At 36.9% G+C, this 18866-nt stretch overlaps 3 protein-coding genes across 11 annotated transcripts in view; 1 reads left to right on the forward strand and 2 right to left on the reverse strand.

The window, feature by feature from the left end:
- Nucleotides 1-402, reverse strand: part of LOC111600869 (ras-related protein Rab-23) — a 17036-nt gene extending 16634 nt beyond the window's left edge. The window contains exon 1 of the mRNA XM_023317200.2: nt 357-402. Coding sequence (XP_023172968.1) covers nt 357-386 — 30 coding nt within the window. The 5' untranslated portion in view covers nt 387-402. The remainder of the gene's footprint in view (nt 1-356) is intronic.
- Nucleotides 1-12699, forward strand: part of LOC111600867 (TBC1 domain family member 4) — a 24740-nt gene extending 12041 nt beyond the window's left edge. For 2 of the 9 annotated variants that reach the window (XM_023317189.2, XM_023317190.2), the window contains exons 4-10: nt 7643-8373; nt 8469-8627; nt 8858-9745; nt 9802-9944; nt 10003-10595; nt 10658-11227; nt 11296-12699. In XM_023317189.2, coding sequence (XP_023172957.1) covers nt 7643-8373; nt 8469-8627; nt 8858-9745; nt 9802-9944; nt 10003-10595; nt 10658-11227; nt 11296-12318 — 4107 coding nt within the window. In that variant the 3' untranslated portion in view covers nt 12319-12699. Of the gene's footprint in view, nt 1-594; nt 664-2086; nt 2454-6897; nt 6927-7642; nt 8374-8468; nt 8628-8857; nt 9746-9801; nt 9945-10002; nt 10596-10657; nt 11228-11295 lie in introns of those variants that run through there. The other 7 variants (XM_023317193.2, XM_023317195.2, XM_023317194.2 and 4 more) reach the window with 7 other exon arrangements.
- A 1514-nt stretch (nt 12700-14213) lies between these two features.
- On the reverse strand, nt 14214-18098 carry LOC111600838 (transcription factor castor). Its single transcript, XM_023317143.2, has 4 exons — nt 17169-18098; nt 15392-16082; nt 14901-15313; nt 14214-14813 (listed from the first exon to the last, which is right to left on the reverse strand). The coding sequence occupies exons 1-4, from the start codon at nt 18006-18008 to the stop codon at nt 14403-14405; spliced, it is 2355 nt and encodes a 784-aa protein (XP_023172911.2). The 5' UTR covers nt 18009-18098; the 3' UTR covers nt 14214-14402.
- Nucleotides 18099-18866: the final 768 nt, after the last annotated feature.

Here is an 18866-nt window from a genome sequence, read left to right on the forward strand (position 1 = left end):
TGGGGTTTGGGGGACTTCATCAGCTTTTTTTAAATTTTTTTCATAATATCATTTCTCAATAAAATAGCTATTTTTCAAAAGCTTGCAGTCAATTATTTATAAATACTTTATTCATATCTGTCTGTGAGAGTCATTTATTCAATAATTAACTATAACTATCGTTAATTGTTTTCGTACATTCTCGCTCTCTGTTTCTTTTCATGAACTTAAAATATGAAGTCTTGCCCCTTAGCAATGTCATTTCACTAATAGATACATTTGTTGTCTTTTTTTCTATTGAACAATTTATACAGATTGCACATACGCCGTGTTTCCTGCTCGCACTTTGACACTCATGCACACAGTTTCTCGCTCACCATTCTCTCTCTCTCCATTGTGTTCGTCATCTCTCTTTTCACATACTCTTACTCTCTCCACGTTTCCAGTGTGCAGTCATTGAGAAACTTTTCAAGTGCTTTGCTCTGCTGCTTCGATTTCGCATGCGCAGGTGTTTGATTGTTATTGTTATTGTTGTTGCTCGTCAGCAATACTCGGGTAGTCAATTGGCTTAGGAGACTTGTGGATGTAGATCTGTTGCCGCTTGTCAGTTGTCTGGCCGCAATTGAATCGCGCGCGCGCTTTGCTTAAGGCAGCGACAGCTATCGAGAAGAACACGTATAAAAAGTATTAACAAACAAAATATTACGAAATTCAATTTAAACAATAATTTTGAAGAATAGGAAAAATAAGAAAATATATAAATAAATTAGTTAATAAAACGTGTCAGATAAAATCCAAATTAAATTTCACTTCTAAATATACATCTATATGTATATATATATGTCTATGTATATGTGTTTACATATATAGCTCAAATTGAGCGTATGTACATATATATATATATATATATATATATATATGCTCTGTTGGAATTCTTTAATTTTATCTACACTATTTTGTTCATTGAAATGCCTTTAAACAGAAGAGAAACACATATCAATTGAAAGTAGAAAAAAGTGATATAATAATAAAATAATACAAAATCGTTGAGTCATGAAAATAAAATTTTAAATAATAATAATAAACCACTAATTGAGTTAAATTGAAAGTGTATTATATTCAATACACAATTGTGTTCAAAATAACAAGTTTAATAAATATTTAAAAATTGTGATTTTTAAGATATTTACTTGCTGCATATATTGGTTTGACAAATTCACATCTTATAATACACAAAACGTTGACCTATTATAATTTTGTTTAGCTATACGCAGCTTAAATTTTATTCGATTCTTACATAAAGCACTGAAAGTAACTCTATTGTATTTGTGTTGTCCCAAATACCTCAAATTAGTTGCCTGTCAATGAGTAGCGCAAACAGCTCAATTCTCAAATCAAGCAAAGGAATTAACGCGACAATTAGATAAAATTCAAATGAAACAGTAGCAAATAAAACAGCTACAGCTGCGTTCAACAAAAATGTTTATTGTTCACTTATCGATTAGATATTTTTAGTACAATTTGCATTGTATTTGTCATAAATTAAAAAATGAGGCTTATGGGAATAACCTTTATATACAATGTACATAAATACATATATACGCAATAATTGTGAACAATTTATTTTGGAACACATTTCTAGATATAACTCTCATTCTATAGGTTCTATAGCAGCTGTATTTTGAAGTGATTTGCGCTTTGTTTGTGAGCTTTCGAATCATATAATAAAAATAATCATATTTGTTGTATCTGGGTTGCAAAGTCACTATCGATATATATATAAAACGTTCGCTCAAGTTGTTTATGTGGTTTGGTTATTTTTCATTTAAATCATAATTATTATTATTGTTTTTTATTTGGAACCGAGGCTAAAAACAATTAATTATTCACATATTTATATATACATATATACATGTGTTTATATACATATATAAGATAGACGTAATAATCTTTGTATTATGATTTTCTAAAGTGAATACAACAAATATAAGTTAATACATGCATTATATAAATTTTATAAAAATATATTACAATGCGACAACATTAAATTATTTTAAAATAAAAATTTACAATAATCAGTCAATATAAATGTCAGCTCATATCAACACTAAATAAAGTTTTTATTGAACTGTCTATAAAATTTCTCAAACAAAAGCCATAAAGGGAAAGCCTAAGTGAAAATTGAAAACATACTATTCCATAATGGCATCCAGTAAAACCTTGTGATGCGCAATTCAAAACAAGTGCAAGAAAGTGGAAAATTTTAGATTGTGATTATCAAAGTTGCAACGGCGCTCTGCTGTATCCGCGCCAACAGTAAGTTTTGTAACTGCGACAACAACCATAAAAACAACAAAAAGTATACAACATAACTACAACTGACATAATAGAAGATGTTTACGGTGCCATTTCATCGCGACACAATCCTGACGGCCTCTGTCAGTGATGCATCAGTGCTGAATAAGAGCCGTACCGTATGTAAAAGATTTCCAGTGGAGTATTTTCCGGCTCTATATTTGCCGACAGTTTAAATTGATTTCAATTACAATTTTGTGTGCCTTGAGTAGATTTGATTGTTATTTATTGTTTGCTGTTTTATATTAATTTGTTATAACTCTTTAAGTTTTGCACTTGCTTTTTTTAATAAATTAATTTTTTTCTTTTTGTTTTTTAACTATGCATTTTTATACTTTGTAAAGGAGTATATTGGTTTTGTTCAATGCTCTCTTCTACTTTTCCGTAAAACTGCAAATTATTTCGCCGGTATTAAATCTAGTGATTTAAACTTTGTACAATCGTGGGTTCGCTTATAAGATAAAAATAAAGATGAAATTAAAAATCAAAAATACTTGAAATTTGGAATATATACAGCATATATATCTTCAGCCATTAGAGCTGGAATGTCAAAATATACTGATAAGATGCTTCACATATGATCGATAATTATATATCCGCCTCTAGGGGGCAGTAACTTATCGGATCTGACATATATAGTGTGTTAGACAAATTTTGTTATGTTTTAAACACTCATGGTGTTAGAGACATTTGGAATATATACTCAGGTTGACAACCCGCATCTATATATTCTTAAAAATCAAAGCTGGAAACTCAACATATCGAATACAATTTGTTCGCCCCTTTGGGTGCGTGACATATAGAAAATAACCGGTATTACGTAACATTCATACTTGTTTTTTGTGTTTACTTTATGTAACTCATTGTCCCGCTTTTGCATTCAGCCCTTGCTCTCTACTTTTACTCAGCAGTTCAACTAATTACAGTGTTTAGTAGTGGCTTACATACACATTAAAAATTAGAATCTTTTCGAAATGCATTTGTGTTCAATTTAATTGAGACTCCCCAATAACAATTTTTTATTCAACTTTGCCCCGCATTTTGATTCCTTAAGAATGTATGCATTATAAACAAGTAATGTTTTCCTATCGAGACTGCTGGACTAGGAGCTACCCTCACGCATGCATAATCATGCGTTCTGCTTAATGCATGGTTCACGCAGCGACTGCGCTTGAATAATTTTTGAAAACAGTTTTTTTTTACAAATTTGTGGTGAAGAGAGGGAGATTTCCGAATCCAAAATATACAAAATGGAAATAGGATGACTCGTCGAAACAAATTATAAACTCATACTGCGTATGATATACAAAAATATATATTTTAAATTTCTCAACATTCATACGCATGGACAGACGAACATGGCTAGGTCGACTCGGCTTGCCGTCCTAATCCAGAACACATATACTTTCTAGGGTCTGCTACGGCCCCTTCTGCCTCTTACAAAACTATTATACTATTCCCATTTTCAATGGGTACAAAATAAAAAAATGATGATGAAAATTATAGTTTAGACCGAACGTAAGAGTAGCGTATTAAATTCAATTATATTATTTAATTACAGAATATTTCAATTATTGTCACGTCAAATATTTTTATAATTTTCCACATGCAATTTAAAATATATAGTAATGTACACATCGACTAGCTAAGTAAGATCCGCTCTTTATGATATACTCCTTAGTTTGTATCTTCCAAAAATGTTAAATTGACACAAGTAAGAACTTTACAGTCGCTGGCAAATACATAACTTTTGATAAATATAAATAAATGCAGCTCAAATGTGCCCACAAAACACTATACGAACGTGACGTTGACTTGAATTCATGCAAATGCTTTGCAAATAATACAATAATAATAATACAGTAACATACATTTAATATATAGATATATAGATGTTTTGACCGTAAAAAAAAAGGACGTGTTCATTGATTGAATACCGCAATTTAACAATTCAATTATGTTGATACCCTGAACCCAATGAATGTGGGAAATAAGATCATAATGTATAAAAAAGTATAAATATTCTTAAACAGGACGACGAGCTGAATTGTCCGTCTATACATATGTATGATCGTGTCAATCTCAGAACCTATAGGAACTAGAGCAAAAACATTTTTTTTATGCTTCCCTATATACATATGTTTCAAATAACCGACAATTATACCTGTTTTAATATTGGAGATTATATTTCGTACGTCTTTGGAGCTACAGTATCCAAATTTTGCAGTTAGTTTCATGCTCACCTTATAGAATATTGTGTTTGATAACAATAAATTTACATTAAATTACAATATAGACAATATGTGAAAGAGTTTCCATTTTTACTAAACTAACAATTATTCCAATGTAGATCATGAAAATGTAATTAAAGTCCGTTAAATAATAATTTCCTACACATACATTCAAATTCGTGAATTTTTTTCTACTCAAATAATACAATATACAATACCATATATTTCGTACAATTTTGATATTTGTTCTTAATTGGATACCGGCTCCAAATGTACCCTAATTCTTTAAATTTAAGTTCAGTTGAAAAGAGAGCTAATATGTGAACAAGTTTGCATTTTTACTAAGCTGACAATTACTCCAATAGAATATTTAGACGCAAGCGGACACATTTTTACATGTGTATTCTTCTCTATTTGAAGAATGGAAATTGCGATTGAATTGTGAATTGTCAAATGCTGCTTAAGTTCAGATTTGCTATTTATCGTAACAGAAATGTGGTAGCGGTGTTGGTAGAGGAGGCGCTCGTTGTCGGGAAGTTCTGGGTTCTCAAGCGGGGATCCCTTTTTATTATTATTTTAAGTGTTGATAGAGTTGATGCGCATTGCGTAGGCAATATTGGTTCGAACCTTGGTGTCGTAGTGTCAGTTTTTTATTTGTTGTTTTTTTAATACTCAATACAAACCATTGAAAATATTAAAAAACTTAGAAAGGACTGGGATTAGAGTATCTCCTAGTCGGGTACACCGACTAAAGCTATCTTACTTGTTTTTAAAGCTACATACAAACTATGGACAATATTTAGGAAGTCTCCTAATCGGGACCCCGACTTTACCTTTTTTACTTGTTTTTATTTTCTCAGCTAGAAGTGACGGTGCTGAGGTGAACTGTTCGTTTGATTTCTGGTACCCTAGTTGATTACTCCCGAATAGAGCTTAAGTTTTTTACACTCATTTTATTTCATTCAGAAGTTTCAAGTTCACGTTTTTTTTTATTGTCAGTCGATCGAGTTGCTTCCAGATTTTGCAATCAATTTCATTCAATTAATCGTTTTTGGGCATTGTATTTATTAATAGGGGTCATCATTGCATAAATATTTCTATATGCTAAGGAGATACATCACCCTATAGATAAATAGAGGTAGGTTGAGCTGTCAATATGCTGCATACTTTTCCGCCAAGGCCCTTATTAAAGTCATAAATACAACGAAAGATGGCTTAACGCTTTTATTAATACAACTGTTTTGAGTTTAGAGATGTCGTTTGAACACCCCATTTAAGAGTATTGGTGATTTATAAGGCCTCTTCAACATAAAATGTATCAAGATTGTACTGAGTCGGCCCAGCAGCAGTGTCCAATTTATGCCTACATGATTAAATCGACTCTGCTTATTATTTGATCAAGAATATATGTACTTTATGGAGCTTTCCACTCCTCATGTTACATACATTTTCACAAAACTATTATACCCTGTTTTCTCATTTTCAATGGGCTCATGGTATAAAAAAACAAGTATATGTATATGAATATATTTATATATATATGTATATATATATATATATATATATATATATATACACATCTGGCAGAATATTCAGAAATTTGTCAATTTGTATTGTCTGCACAAATGACGTCATGATCACTCGACCAGTGGCTGATCAGCTTGAATACTATATATATTTCTCTCAATTTGAATGCCAAAGAAGTAGCGCAATTTAATTGTGTGTATTTGTACACTATTTTGCCCAAAAGTGCTGATAAATGACAATTGGTTTTTATTGCAGTTGATGTGTCTCGAACAAACAGAGTGCATCTTCTAGACAACTGCACTATACACTGACATTGGACTTTGACATCTGCAACTTTTTGTTTTGTCTTTGATTCCTTGGCAGCTTTTCAATGCCGCACAATTGGACTACAGCCCGGCTAACAGATCAGAGAGTAGAAATAAGAAGTGTTCTCTCTCTCTATCTCAGTCTCTCTCTAGCTCTCACTGTTGCTCTGTACCTTGGTCCCTCAGCAACGCGTAGTGAACAGCTGTTCGGATTGGAAGATTCATTCATTCGTTTGCTGCTCCCACTATGATGCATTGCTTAGATATTTGGGAGGAAAGGCAGACTCGATGTCTGCACATGAATAGTGAACGTGATAAAGTTCGAATACTGAGTATATTGTACTTAGCACTATCAATCTCTGCACTTTTTTACTACAGCTATAAATTAAATACTAACAATATCATATGAGAATTAAATTAAAATTTTTAGATTGTATATATTAATTTTAAAAAGTTAAATTTGTCAAGAATTTCTTAGAACTTATTCCTATTTATGTCAACTGATAGAATAAAATTATAGAAATTTTCAGTAAAAATAATAATAATAATACTGATTCTTTTATATTCGGGGCATTGCGTTGTCCTCAATAGCTACTTAATATGTCTCTTTATACAAATCTCCGAGAGAGAGAATTATGTCGGATTATATATATATATATATATATATATATAAAATAAAAATAAATAAAAGTTTACTTATTAAATTTCATGTATATTGTGTATTAAGATATATATATATATATATATATTAACCAAAGTTTAAATACCAATCTGAAGACTCCAGATTTTACGGTATTTAAGCTTTGGTTAATGACTGAATGCTCGAAAAAAAGATTAACTCTTGTTCCGTAAAGTATACATGAGTAGATATTTACAATTTGACGGATAGATGGACATGGCTTAATCGACTCAGTTTGTCGTCCCATTAAGGAATATATATATACTCTGTTTCATACCTGTTTACTTAACCATTTTATCCCTAAAACTTTCTAGAACTACATCCATAAAAACAGATATAAGCTCTTTTATTTCGTAAATACTGGAAACTGGTTAGGACTAAAGCACAAAAAGCAATCATTAATTCCCTTAACTGAAAGTAGAGTTGTGGTGGGAGTTCTTGGGCTGTTTAATTTTGATCTGCTTGAACTTTTTATTGACCTTACCGCATGTTTGCCTGCAGCCGACAAACTAAATCTTTAAAGCTTGAAACTAAAAGCTAAAAGTTGTTTTTGTGCGTTCTTTCAGATGGCGGAGCTGATGCATCAGATGCGTGATCCGGCGCACACGCTCGGTGGATCAGTGGGCAGCATACCCCAAACGTTGATTGCTGCAGCTGGTGGCAGCACCCATGGTTCACTGAATGGCATACATGCCACGCCGGCGACAAATTTAAAGATGAGCGAAGCGCTGCGCAATACCCAACATGATGCTAGTCCTAATCTAGCTAGCTCCCATATGAAATCATCAAAATCTTATACTCATGGGCTAAGCAACTCATCGGGTACTGTAAACATTCCTACGTCCACGTCGGCACAAAGCAATCTATCGCTGCTGGCAGATATTTCACCAAATCACACGCACTTTTTTGAGGTTATGTATGTAGGCAAGATACGCGTCTCGCAAAAACGCGTGCCCGACAACTTCATTGATGACGCTCTGCCCAAATTCAAAGCCTATGATGCGCAACGCTTGCGTATAATGCAAAATCGCAAGATGTCCTTGAATAGCGAAGGTGGCATTGGCATTGAGGCCAAGAGTGGAGGAGGTACAGTAAAAAGGCATGAGCTTAAGGAGGAGGACGAGGAGGAGCTAGAAGAACCGCCAAAACCACAGTTGGAACTTCAAATAACGGGCGTTGAAGTTGATGCCACACCACAACCATTGGATTCCATCTCCAGCAATAAGGAGAACAAATCGCCTGCGAAACGTACCTTGCAGCGCGGTCAAAGTCAAGTGGAGTTGGGCCAAAAACATGCGTAAGTGTACCCACATTAAACAATTCTTATTTGTAACTCCTTAACACATTATGCCCTGACCAATGACTGATTAAAAAATCTATAAAAAATGTAAGCAGGACGGTAAAGGATTCTAATCAGCCACACGAAGCGACCAATGATATTTTAAATAAACAACCCACGCAACCTAAGGAACAGGATGAGATTTCCGCCTTAGCAGCAGGGGCAACTGCAGGTGGCTCTAATCAGTTACATCCACACTATGCGTTGGAGAAGTAAGTGGTGCCGTAGCTCAAACACTGCACGCTTGTTGAGTTGGTTATTAAATGACCCTTTGCAAACATCGAATTCTGTTGCCTGATACTATTTTTTCGTGTTTGTTTTTTTTTGTTCTGGTTTTGCCTTGCATTTGCGCCCTTTTCATTAGCATGCCATGTTTACAAAATACTCATAAACTAATTAGCACTGCACTTGTCTAATTTTCTGCTTTAAATTAATTTTACAGCATGCCCAAGATGAGAGATCGTTCTGCTTCGCAGGGCTGTATACCACCCTATTCAGAGCAGAATCGTACGATGGTCTTTTTGGTTGGGCGCAGCGACTTGAGACTCATCTCGCCGGATCGCAAGCAGATGCTGCTCTATAAGGATTTCAAGGATGTGGTAGGCTGTGTGCACGGTCAGAAATCACTCGATCACTTCGGCGTCATCTGCCGTGAGCTGAACAGCGAGAGCTACATTGGTTACGTTTTTAAGTGCCAGTCAGAGCACGTATGTGATGACATCGTGGCGGCCATTGCCCAAGCTTTCGATACCTGCGCCGAACAGAAGAAGAAGCATGAGACACAGATCTTCAGTTGCGAGCATTGTCCGATGCTCTGGTATCATAAGCTCTGCACCGATGTGGAGGGTCTATCCGAAAAGAAAACGCAGACTGCAATCTGGCGTCACATTGCCACGCTGAGTGCGGATGAGTACGATATGGTGTGCGCCAAGTACTATGGTTCCGAGAAGACCAACTGCGCTATATCTGAACAAAATCAGTTTCTCATGATGCTGTTGCGCGCGCACTGCGAGTCGCGACAGCAACGACATGTGCACGATACTGCCGAGAATCGATCTGAATTTCTCAATCAGTATTTGGGCGGCAGCACCATCTTCATGAAGGCAAAACGCTCGTTAACAAACTCATTTGATAACCTACTCAAACGAAAGCCCTCCAAGGACGACATTTCCATCCCATCACACAATCTGCATGAAATACGGGAAGGATCTGCAGAGCCACTGGGCACTGAATCCTCGCTCTCGAGCTTTCGTTCACGCGCGAGTACTGTGGGCGCCAGTCCCAGCAATAAACCCAGCGCTGATCAGCTGAAAAGCCCCATGATGGACATGTAAGTATGGAGTATGAGACTAAAAAGCACGTCCCTTTAAAAATCTATATTTACAGCTTTATGAAAGTGGGAAACAGTCCGAAGGAGGCTGAGACACATCAAGGTTCATGGCGGCAGGCCATACTCAATAGCGTAGTTACTCCATCCAAGACATTGGACAGTGAAGCGCCCACCGAATTTCTGTCGCCCATGCGCAAACGTGAGACTAATCTACAACAATATTCACTTTTCAATCTAGTACTTAAAATATTTTGCAGCTGTCAATCGTGGCAAGCGCGAGGCGGCCGAGCTGCGAGAGCTGTGGCGCACGGCTATTAGACAAACCATTATGTTGAATCGCATGGAGACGGAGAATGCCATGCTACAGGCGCGTCAGAATGAGAACGAGCTAAAACGCATCAAGCTGGACTACGAGGAGATTGTGCCAATCGACAAGCAACTGATCGAACGCTGGGAGCAAATCATTGAACGCAACTCCATGCAAATTGGCAACAAGAAAGATCCTAAAGTGCTGCGTCATGCCATACGTACTGGAGTACCGCGCTCCAAGCGCGGAGATGTTTGGACCTTTCTGGCCGAGCAGTATTCAATGAACACAGCGCCGGTGGACACGAAAAAATTTCCCAACTACAACACACCGTATCATACGCTGCTCAAGCAATTGACCGAGCATCAGCATGCGATATTCATTGATCTCGGACGCACTTTTCCCAATCATCAGTTCTACAAGGATCCACTTGGGCTTGGTCAATTGTCGCTGTTCAATCTGCTTAAAGCCTACTCCATACTCGATCCAGAGCTGGGCTACTGCCAAGGTCTGGGCTTTATTTGTGGAGTGCTTTTGCTACATGTGGGTAGATCCTTGGTGAAGTCTTCTACTTAAATATACTAATATTTACTCTTGCCTTTCAGTGCGATGAAGCCAGCGCGTTTCAGTTACTAAAGCATCTCATGTTCTGTCGCAACATGCGCACTAAATATCTGCCGGATATGAAAAAGTTCCAGTTGCAGCTGTATCAGCTCTCTCGCCTGGTCAAGGACCATCTGCCCGATCTGTATATGTGGCTGGATCAGAACGATGTCTCGCCTACTTTATATGCAGCACCGTGGATCCTTACCGTATTCAGTTCACAGTTTCCATTGGGCTTTGTAGCGCGTGTTTTTGATTTGGTTTTTCTTGAGTCCTCTGATGTAATTTTTAAGTTTGCTATTGCGTTACTCTCAGTGCATAACCAACAGCTTCTGGCACGCAATAACTTCGAGGAGATAATGGACTATTTGAAATCGATAGTGCCCAAAATTGAGTTGAACTGCATGGAGAAAATCATGAAGCTGGTTTTTTCACTGGACATTGGCAAACAACTGGCCGAGTACAATGTGGAATACAATGTGTTGCAAGAGGAAATAACTACGACAAACCATCATCTGGAAATGTTGAACAGAGAGAAGTCACACAATACACATCTTGAGCAACAGCTGCAGGTGATGCCTAGAAATGATACTTATATTATACGTATATTTATATATAATAATCCCTTTTGTACATTCAGTTTGCTCAATCTTCTATTGCACAGTTGGAGATGACACGGTCATCACAGCAAACACAAATATCGACATTACAAGTACAGGTACAGTCTCTGGAACTGACAATACAAACCCTCGGTCGATATATTGGACAACTAGTCGATTACAATCCTGACTTGGAACTGCCCAACGATGTGAGACGAATGCTGCAACAATTGGATGATCTGGAGCGACAACGACGCAAGCCCATCTTTGCCGAGCGTAAAATTGGAAAATCCGTTTCGGTTAACAGTCACTTGGGGTTTCCACTAAAGGTGCTCGAAGAGCTGAGCGAAAAAGACGAACATGGTTCGCCACAAAAGCAGAAGAAGGAGAAGACACCTTTTTTTGAGCAACTTCGCCACCAGCAACAGCAACTGCAACAACTGCGCAATACCCACACCAATGGCCATCCCGAGATCCATCCTAACTCTGTTTCGCCGACACCACCAACACGTCCCAATCGTCTTTTGGACAATACTAGCGCAAGAACCGTAATGCAAACGAAACTAGATGAGTTAAAGCTGCCGGAGCAAGTCGATAAGTTTGTTGCTAATATAAAAAGCCCATTAGAGGTGGACTCGGGCGTTGGCACACCACTGAGTCCGCCTAGTACCTCAAGTAGTAACAGCAGCGGCGGCAGCATATTTAGTCGTATGGGCTACAAAACAACACCCACAGTGCTTTCGCCGCTAGCCACGCGGCAGAGCTATGGTGGTGCCTCCATTGCAATAACTACAGCTCCAACGGTGGCACCACTAGAACAAATCTTAACCACAAGTGTTGCCATGGGTCTACCGGAACCTGAGCCGGGAATGCATCCACTTAGTATGGTGGGCGGCGATGTTAATGTTCGCTTCAAGGGCACAACACAGCTCAAGTCCATACGGCCCGTACACCATATGCGTGCCATTACTTTGGCTGGCGTGCCACCGAGCAGCGCGGATCCAACGGTGGAACTGGAGATACCCGCAACCGGCCCCACTGCAGCGGCCACCGGTCGCAGCTAACGGTTCTGATTCATTGACAAGATGCTGCGTAGCCTCTACCGGGCATCTATCCCAAAGCAGTTTTTGATGCCTCAAAATAAAAAAACAAAAGAAACAACCTCAGTTGCGGCTTAGATGCAATACAAAAACCAAAATACAAAAGATTTCATTATTTTGCAAGTTTCGCACAAATTGTTCTCCCATACATAAATGTGTAATGGATATATCGCTCCCGAACTTACCTAAACGTTTATATTCTATATATACATACCTATATATACTAGTACTTATACATGGAGTTGTATAAATGATTTAGCAACAGCCATTGTGTACAATAACCATTATATATAAATTTTGGCTAAATTTGAAATAAATTTGATTGTAAACCAAATCGATGCTTAGGCCCCATATATCATAATATGGATGGATATAAGCCTTTTGCTTAGTAGTCTCCTAGTCTTTATATTTGTGTTTAAGTTTTTTAAATTTATATTTACTTAACTTGTGTCGAGTTTAACTAGCTTTACCTGTTGATATTTAATGATGCTTTAGTTTTAATCAATTAGTTATTACAGTTTCGCTTAAATTTTTATATAAAAAATAAACACTTGTTTCTATATTGTTTGCATTGATTGATTGCATTGATTAACATGAAAATCCCGAAAGTCCAACAGCATATGTATGTGCTTGCAATATAAATTTCCAATTTTCATCTTGGTCTTTGACTACATTGATTATTTATGTTTACTCTCTTATATGCGCATATAAGAGCAAATTTAACTGATTCTATATATGAAAAAAAGCTTCATTGATAAGTAAGTTGCTTAGCTGAACGTTTTTTATATAGAACGTCCGAAGTTCTTGTGTAGCTAATTTTGTGTTTAGCCAATGAGCTAAAGAAAACAAACAGTAATAAATGAATTAACCATTGTTAATCGGTACGCAAAATGTTTTTTTATGTAGTAGTAGTAGATATACTTGTGTATTCCAACATTTCACTGATACTTAAGCTCAGAGCTTAGATACGCCCGCAAAAAGGAAAATACTTTATCTGGTATAACAAAACTGCTATTAGTTAAGGTGATATAGATCTGAGCTTTCATGATCATTGGTGGTGAAGAAAATCGGGTAAAATGTATCTCCCACATTTTGTGAGCAAGCATGCAAAATTTAGCAAGGAAGTTATTGGTTAGATCCTCTACGAAATTTGGACGTGTGGATGATATATTTACGCCTATAGATAGATGGCGAACTGCATAGAAATCATTGAGTTACTGAGACATGCCTCTTTAGAGGCGTGGCTTATAGAAAATACCCTGAATCTTTCACATTATTGGAGCCTAAGTTTCGATATTTTACACATACCTTAGTGCATACGGATTGGCTAATCCTATATATATATTATATTCTTGACTTACTTTTTACCTCCTTTCTCCTTTATTGCTCTACCAATTCTTGGGAGCGTGGAAAATCGGAAAAAGCTTTTTTAGAGCTAGTAGCGTTTAGGCTGCGAATAGTATTATAGTATCGAAATTAAAAGATTTTTAAATTTGTTTATAATTAAATTAATTTAATATACTGTTTGTTTTCATTTTTAATTTTTAATTTACTTTAATTTTTTTTTAATATATCACAAAACTATGTATTGTATTTTATAGATTTCGAACAGTCTCATTAGTTCGAATAGCTATAACTTAAAATATTTTGTATACATTGATTTTGAAGACAAACATTTTTTAGTCTTAGGAAAACATCACAGTTATTAGTTAAACTAAATTCATTTTTTTTATTTTTTCTCTTACTTTAAAAAGCCTAGATCTTGATACTATAAAAAAAAAACAAAAATTATCAAAAGCGAATTCAGTAACATTTTCTTGCAGCTTACGAGCTCGTCAAAATGTAGCTGAGTTGGCTTTTGTAGGGGGACTGGAAATAAACAACATCCTAGCTATGCATCAATAATTATTTGGAACCTTTGGCCTGAAAACCCTGCTTAAAGCCTGGCTAATCCCTCAATTAACCTATTCAATCAGTCTCCTATGTAACTAACTCTATCTACACATAATTTAATATAAAATCTATGGGCTGCTAGAGTAAACAGCAACTTACTCTTTGTACTCTGGCTTAATGGTAAACTCGCTCTTTGGCTGATGCACGCCCGCTGCTGCTGCGGCAGCCGCAGCGCCGAAGGCTGCCAAATTGTTGAATATGGATGGATTTTGTGGCACAGCCAACATATTGGAAGCCACGGCACCTGGATACAGGTTCTGATAGAAAAGCGGATTCTGCAGTTGGAAAAGCGCCATCAAATGCGTTAGCTGGAAATTTGGAACCGTAGCATCTGTGGCAGCAGCTGTTAAGCTGGGCATCGAATTAGGAAAGAGCGCACTGCTTAGCATATTACTGTTGGCTTGAGACTGAGACGGAACTGTGGGAGTCTGCTGCGCCGGATTGTTGTCATCGTCATCCAGTTTAACTCGCTTGACCTCTGACTGTTGAGCATCTGCAGGCAGTTCCTATATAAAAGTTAAGAAAGTTCCGAAATAAATCAATGCATTAGTAACTAGGTACTATGAAGCTAAACTAGACTAAACTAAGCTTACAATTTTCTTGGGCGGCCGACCACGTTTGCGTGCTAAAAAGTGACCTGCGGATAGCGAGGACAGCGGCGTCGAAGTGGAACTATTGCTGTTCGCATAGACGGGCTGATTGACGTTACCACTGGCCGTTATGGGGGTAACTTCCAACGAGCTTACGTCCTCCAATGTATCATCCTGTTTGTTTTTAAGCTGCTGATAGGTCTGTTCACCGTCCTGGCGATCATGTTTCCGCTTGTGACTAATCATTTGACTGCTCGAGTGTAAGATATAGTTACAGCTCTCACGCACGCAATGAATGTGATTGCAGATCGTGGAGAACTTGCAAGACTCAAAAGGACACTGTTCAGTTTTGAGTATCTTCTTGAAGCCATCCTGCGTAAGTTGGTAATCTTTCAAATGATACGTCTTGTGCTTGTCTTTTGGAGGAGAACAAAATATAGAATATATATACATAACTTGTAGATCTTTTGTCCTGTTAAAAAAAAAACTCTTACCCATATCAGCTTTATTCTTGAAGGTGTGGTTACAGCCCTCGCGACAGCAATGATAGTGTGATATTTTTTTGCCATAGAATGGGCAATTCTCGATGCGACAATTTTCGTGGGCTCGAAATCGCCGAAAGCCTTCATTTACAATCTCAGAGTCCTTGCGATGGAAGTTGGAATGCATCTGCACATCGCTGGTACTCACATAAACCTTGGGGCAGTGCTCGTAGACGCAATGGTAGTGCGTCTGCTTCCAATTGTAGACGCATCCTTCGCCATAAGTGGGAGCACAGTCGTCTGCGGAGGAAAACCGTGCAAAGCCCAGCTTGAAGCTCTCTTTGCGCTTCTTGTGCCACTTCAGATGCCGTATAATGTCATCCTTCTTGCTGAGAATTTTTCCCTGGCAGGGTTCATCGTAACAGTGGAAATGATCACGCAGTGTCTCTTGCCGACAGAGCGTATTCTCACATTCCAGATACGAGGATACCTTGCGAAGATTCTTAAGAATCTCCTCATTCTGCAGAAAGGCATCTAGGCTGCTGGCTGTAGACAGACTGACAATACCCCTGCCCTGATCACTTGACGGCGGCGGCGTCAGCATAGAATTGTTCTGTGCCAGAGGCGTGTTTAATGTGCTCTCATTGTCGATGCTGGTGACGACATTGTAGGAAGAGTCCGCTGGTTGCTTAACGGGTGTGTACTGAATTACATTGGAAAAAAAAGAATTATTAAAAAATCATAATATTTCTAAAAAATCAGACTGCTTGGTGTCAATGCCCAGTAGCGAGAGGCAGCTGCAGGGTTAAGGAGCCCACGCGTTGCCCACACAGCTGCTGTTTTCCTTGGAATCGAGTTGTTGATGTTTATATTATATAAGCAAATTGCTACAAAGTTTATGCTCTTTATTTTTCGAAAAAAAAGCACATGAGTATGTACTGCTTCCCTTTTTGGAGAACTATGCTTGAGTTACAGACAGCGTGGGAGTTTATCCCAAACACACAAATAAGTACATTATGAGACGAAGCAAAAAAATAGAAATGCATATACGACTTTCATATATATGTTGTGTTTCTATAGATACTCTAAAATATTATGGCCGAATCCGTATAAAAATTAAGAAAATTCATGCTTTCTAAAAGATTATGGACAGCTTACAAAATTTAAATAGTGTAATTCACAGTAGAATTAGTCGTAACAGTTATAAATATATTGACTATAATAAAATAAATAGATAAAGTTGACTTAGCATTTGAAGTAGCAGTTGTAATAATTGTCGTTAAGTATATTAGTATATTATTAACAGAATTTTTATATAGTAGTAGTTAAGTGCTTATAAATAGAAGTAGTAAAAGTACATTTAATAAAGTTTAATAAATGTAAATATCAGCGTTTAACTAACAATAGTATTAGGCTGAATTTATTAGTAATATTAATAGTATTTTGAAATTTTTTTAGACGAAGTAGGTTGTTTAAGTAGAAATAGTAGTAGTAAACTTGGACATTAAATTAGTTTTAATATTAGATGAAAAAGTAGATTAATTAGTAGCACCATTGGTTAGATAATAGCAGACTTGGTAAATTAGCAAATGAATAATATTTAAGCCTGAAGAAGCACATTTAAAACTAAACAATAATAAAAAAGTTACTAAATATTTGAACTAAGACCTAGTTGGTCGAAGTATCCAAACTTAATTTTGATTTCTTACATTACTAAAAATTAAAACTTGTATAAACAATTCGCATATTATGATAATTCATAAACTTTAACTTTTAGGAGAAAACTTACCATGCTGGATGAGCCGTTGCTATCGGTGGTGTTCGTACTCTCCAGCGGCAACAGGAGCAACTTTTCGGTGCTGGCATTTTTGCTGGGCAAGCCCGAAGAGTTACAGCTGTTCAAGCTTGACAGTGGCTTGTCATCCTCATCTTCGAAATCCTGCTCATATTTGACGTTGACTGCCGAAAGGACATTAGTAGCTGTTACTCCTGTTGTTGCACGTGTGACTGCTGCTGCTACATCATTTGGCGTCGATGTCACTGTGGAGGATTGCAAAAAGTTATTGGTAAACTGATCACTTTTCAAAGGGCTGGGTGTATTGGGAGTTAGTAAAAGATTTGTTGTTGCATTTGTCAGCAAATGTTGCTGCTGCTGTTGCTGTTGTTGTTGTTGTTGTTGTTGCAACATATATTGTGTTAGTGGAGGTAAGGAGAGAGGTAAAGAGCTTAGCAACATTTGCGGCAACTGGTGAACAAAACTTGGGTTTGTGTTTGTGTTGTTGTTAGGTGTTGACGGTGTTGTTAGCGTTGAAGCTTGTTGCTCATATTGTTGTTGAGATAATGCATTCAAATTACTATTGGGACTACAACTACGGCTACTACTACAGTTCGAGTTTTGCGAGTTTGTTCGTTTTTGCGTTCTTGTCTTTTGTTGCTGTTGTTGTTCTTGGGGTTGTTGCTGGCAAGTGCTGCTGCTGATATCCTCTTTCTGTGTATATGTTAAGCTGGACAGTTGTTGTTGTTGCAGTGGCTGCTGTTGCTGTTGCTGTAGTAGTTGTTGTTGCTGTTGCTGTTGTTGCAACAAGTTCATCATATAAAGCTGCATCATAAACTCCATTTGATTGGACATTTTGCTATCACTTTTATATAGATAACACAGCACAGAATATAATTGATTTTTTTTCTTAAAAAATTGATCGTTCAGAAAGTTTTTCGCGATTTTTCATAGCACACTCTTTAGACGCTAATCACAATTTGAGATTCACTTTTCTAGTGATACTTGAAGTTCAGCTGCACAGCGCAAACTGTTTCAACTCTTCCGCGACAGCCAGCTAATATAGCAAAAATTGTGTAATAGTTCGCAGCAACAACCCTCTCTCAATTGTCTTAAAAAACACGATGCGATACTCTTAAAAAACTGATCTACAACTCTCTCTCTCTCTCTCTGGCTTAGCACTCTCTTAAAAAACGAGAGACACTAAAAAGATGCCCATATCGTGGTGGTGGTTAAGAGCGGGCCACCCTTAGTATATATCGGGCTCTGTTATATGAAAATGATGTGGAAAATGACCCGCGGTCGTTGCCCAACTTGTTTGGAGTTTGTCGCTGTTATTTGCTGTCGACCAATAAAATGCCAGCATTCATGTAAATTTTCAAAAAAAAAACTAGTTTTTTAGGTAAAAATATGTCACTGCAAGCACCAACGGTCGTTGAGGAATTTCCCCTCTTCAGAAATGTAAAAGAATGCGATAAAAGAAGAAAATTGGTTGGTTGATTTTGAAATAGAACAAATCGAAGTGGGTACAGTAAAGCAAGATGCACTGAAAAAGCAACGTAAACAATATTACATTTCTTTTACATAAATTCAATAATGTGAGGACTTCAATAAAAATAGCTCAAATTGCCTAATTATTCAAATTATTTGTTTATATTTTTTAATTTTCTTCGATAAAGTATTTAAGGTTTTATGCATAAGGTATTATGCATC

This window comes from Drosophila hydei, unplaced genomic scaffold (assembly GCF_003285905.1).
Source record: "Drosophila hydei strain 15085-1641.00,03,60 unplaced genomic scaffold, DhydRS2 tig00008139-arrow-pilon, whole genome shotgun sequence".
NCBI lineage: Eukaryota > Metazoa > Arthropoda > Insecta > Diptera > Drosophilidae > Drosophila > Drosophila hydei.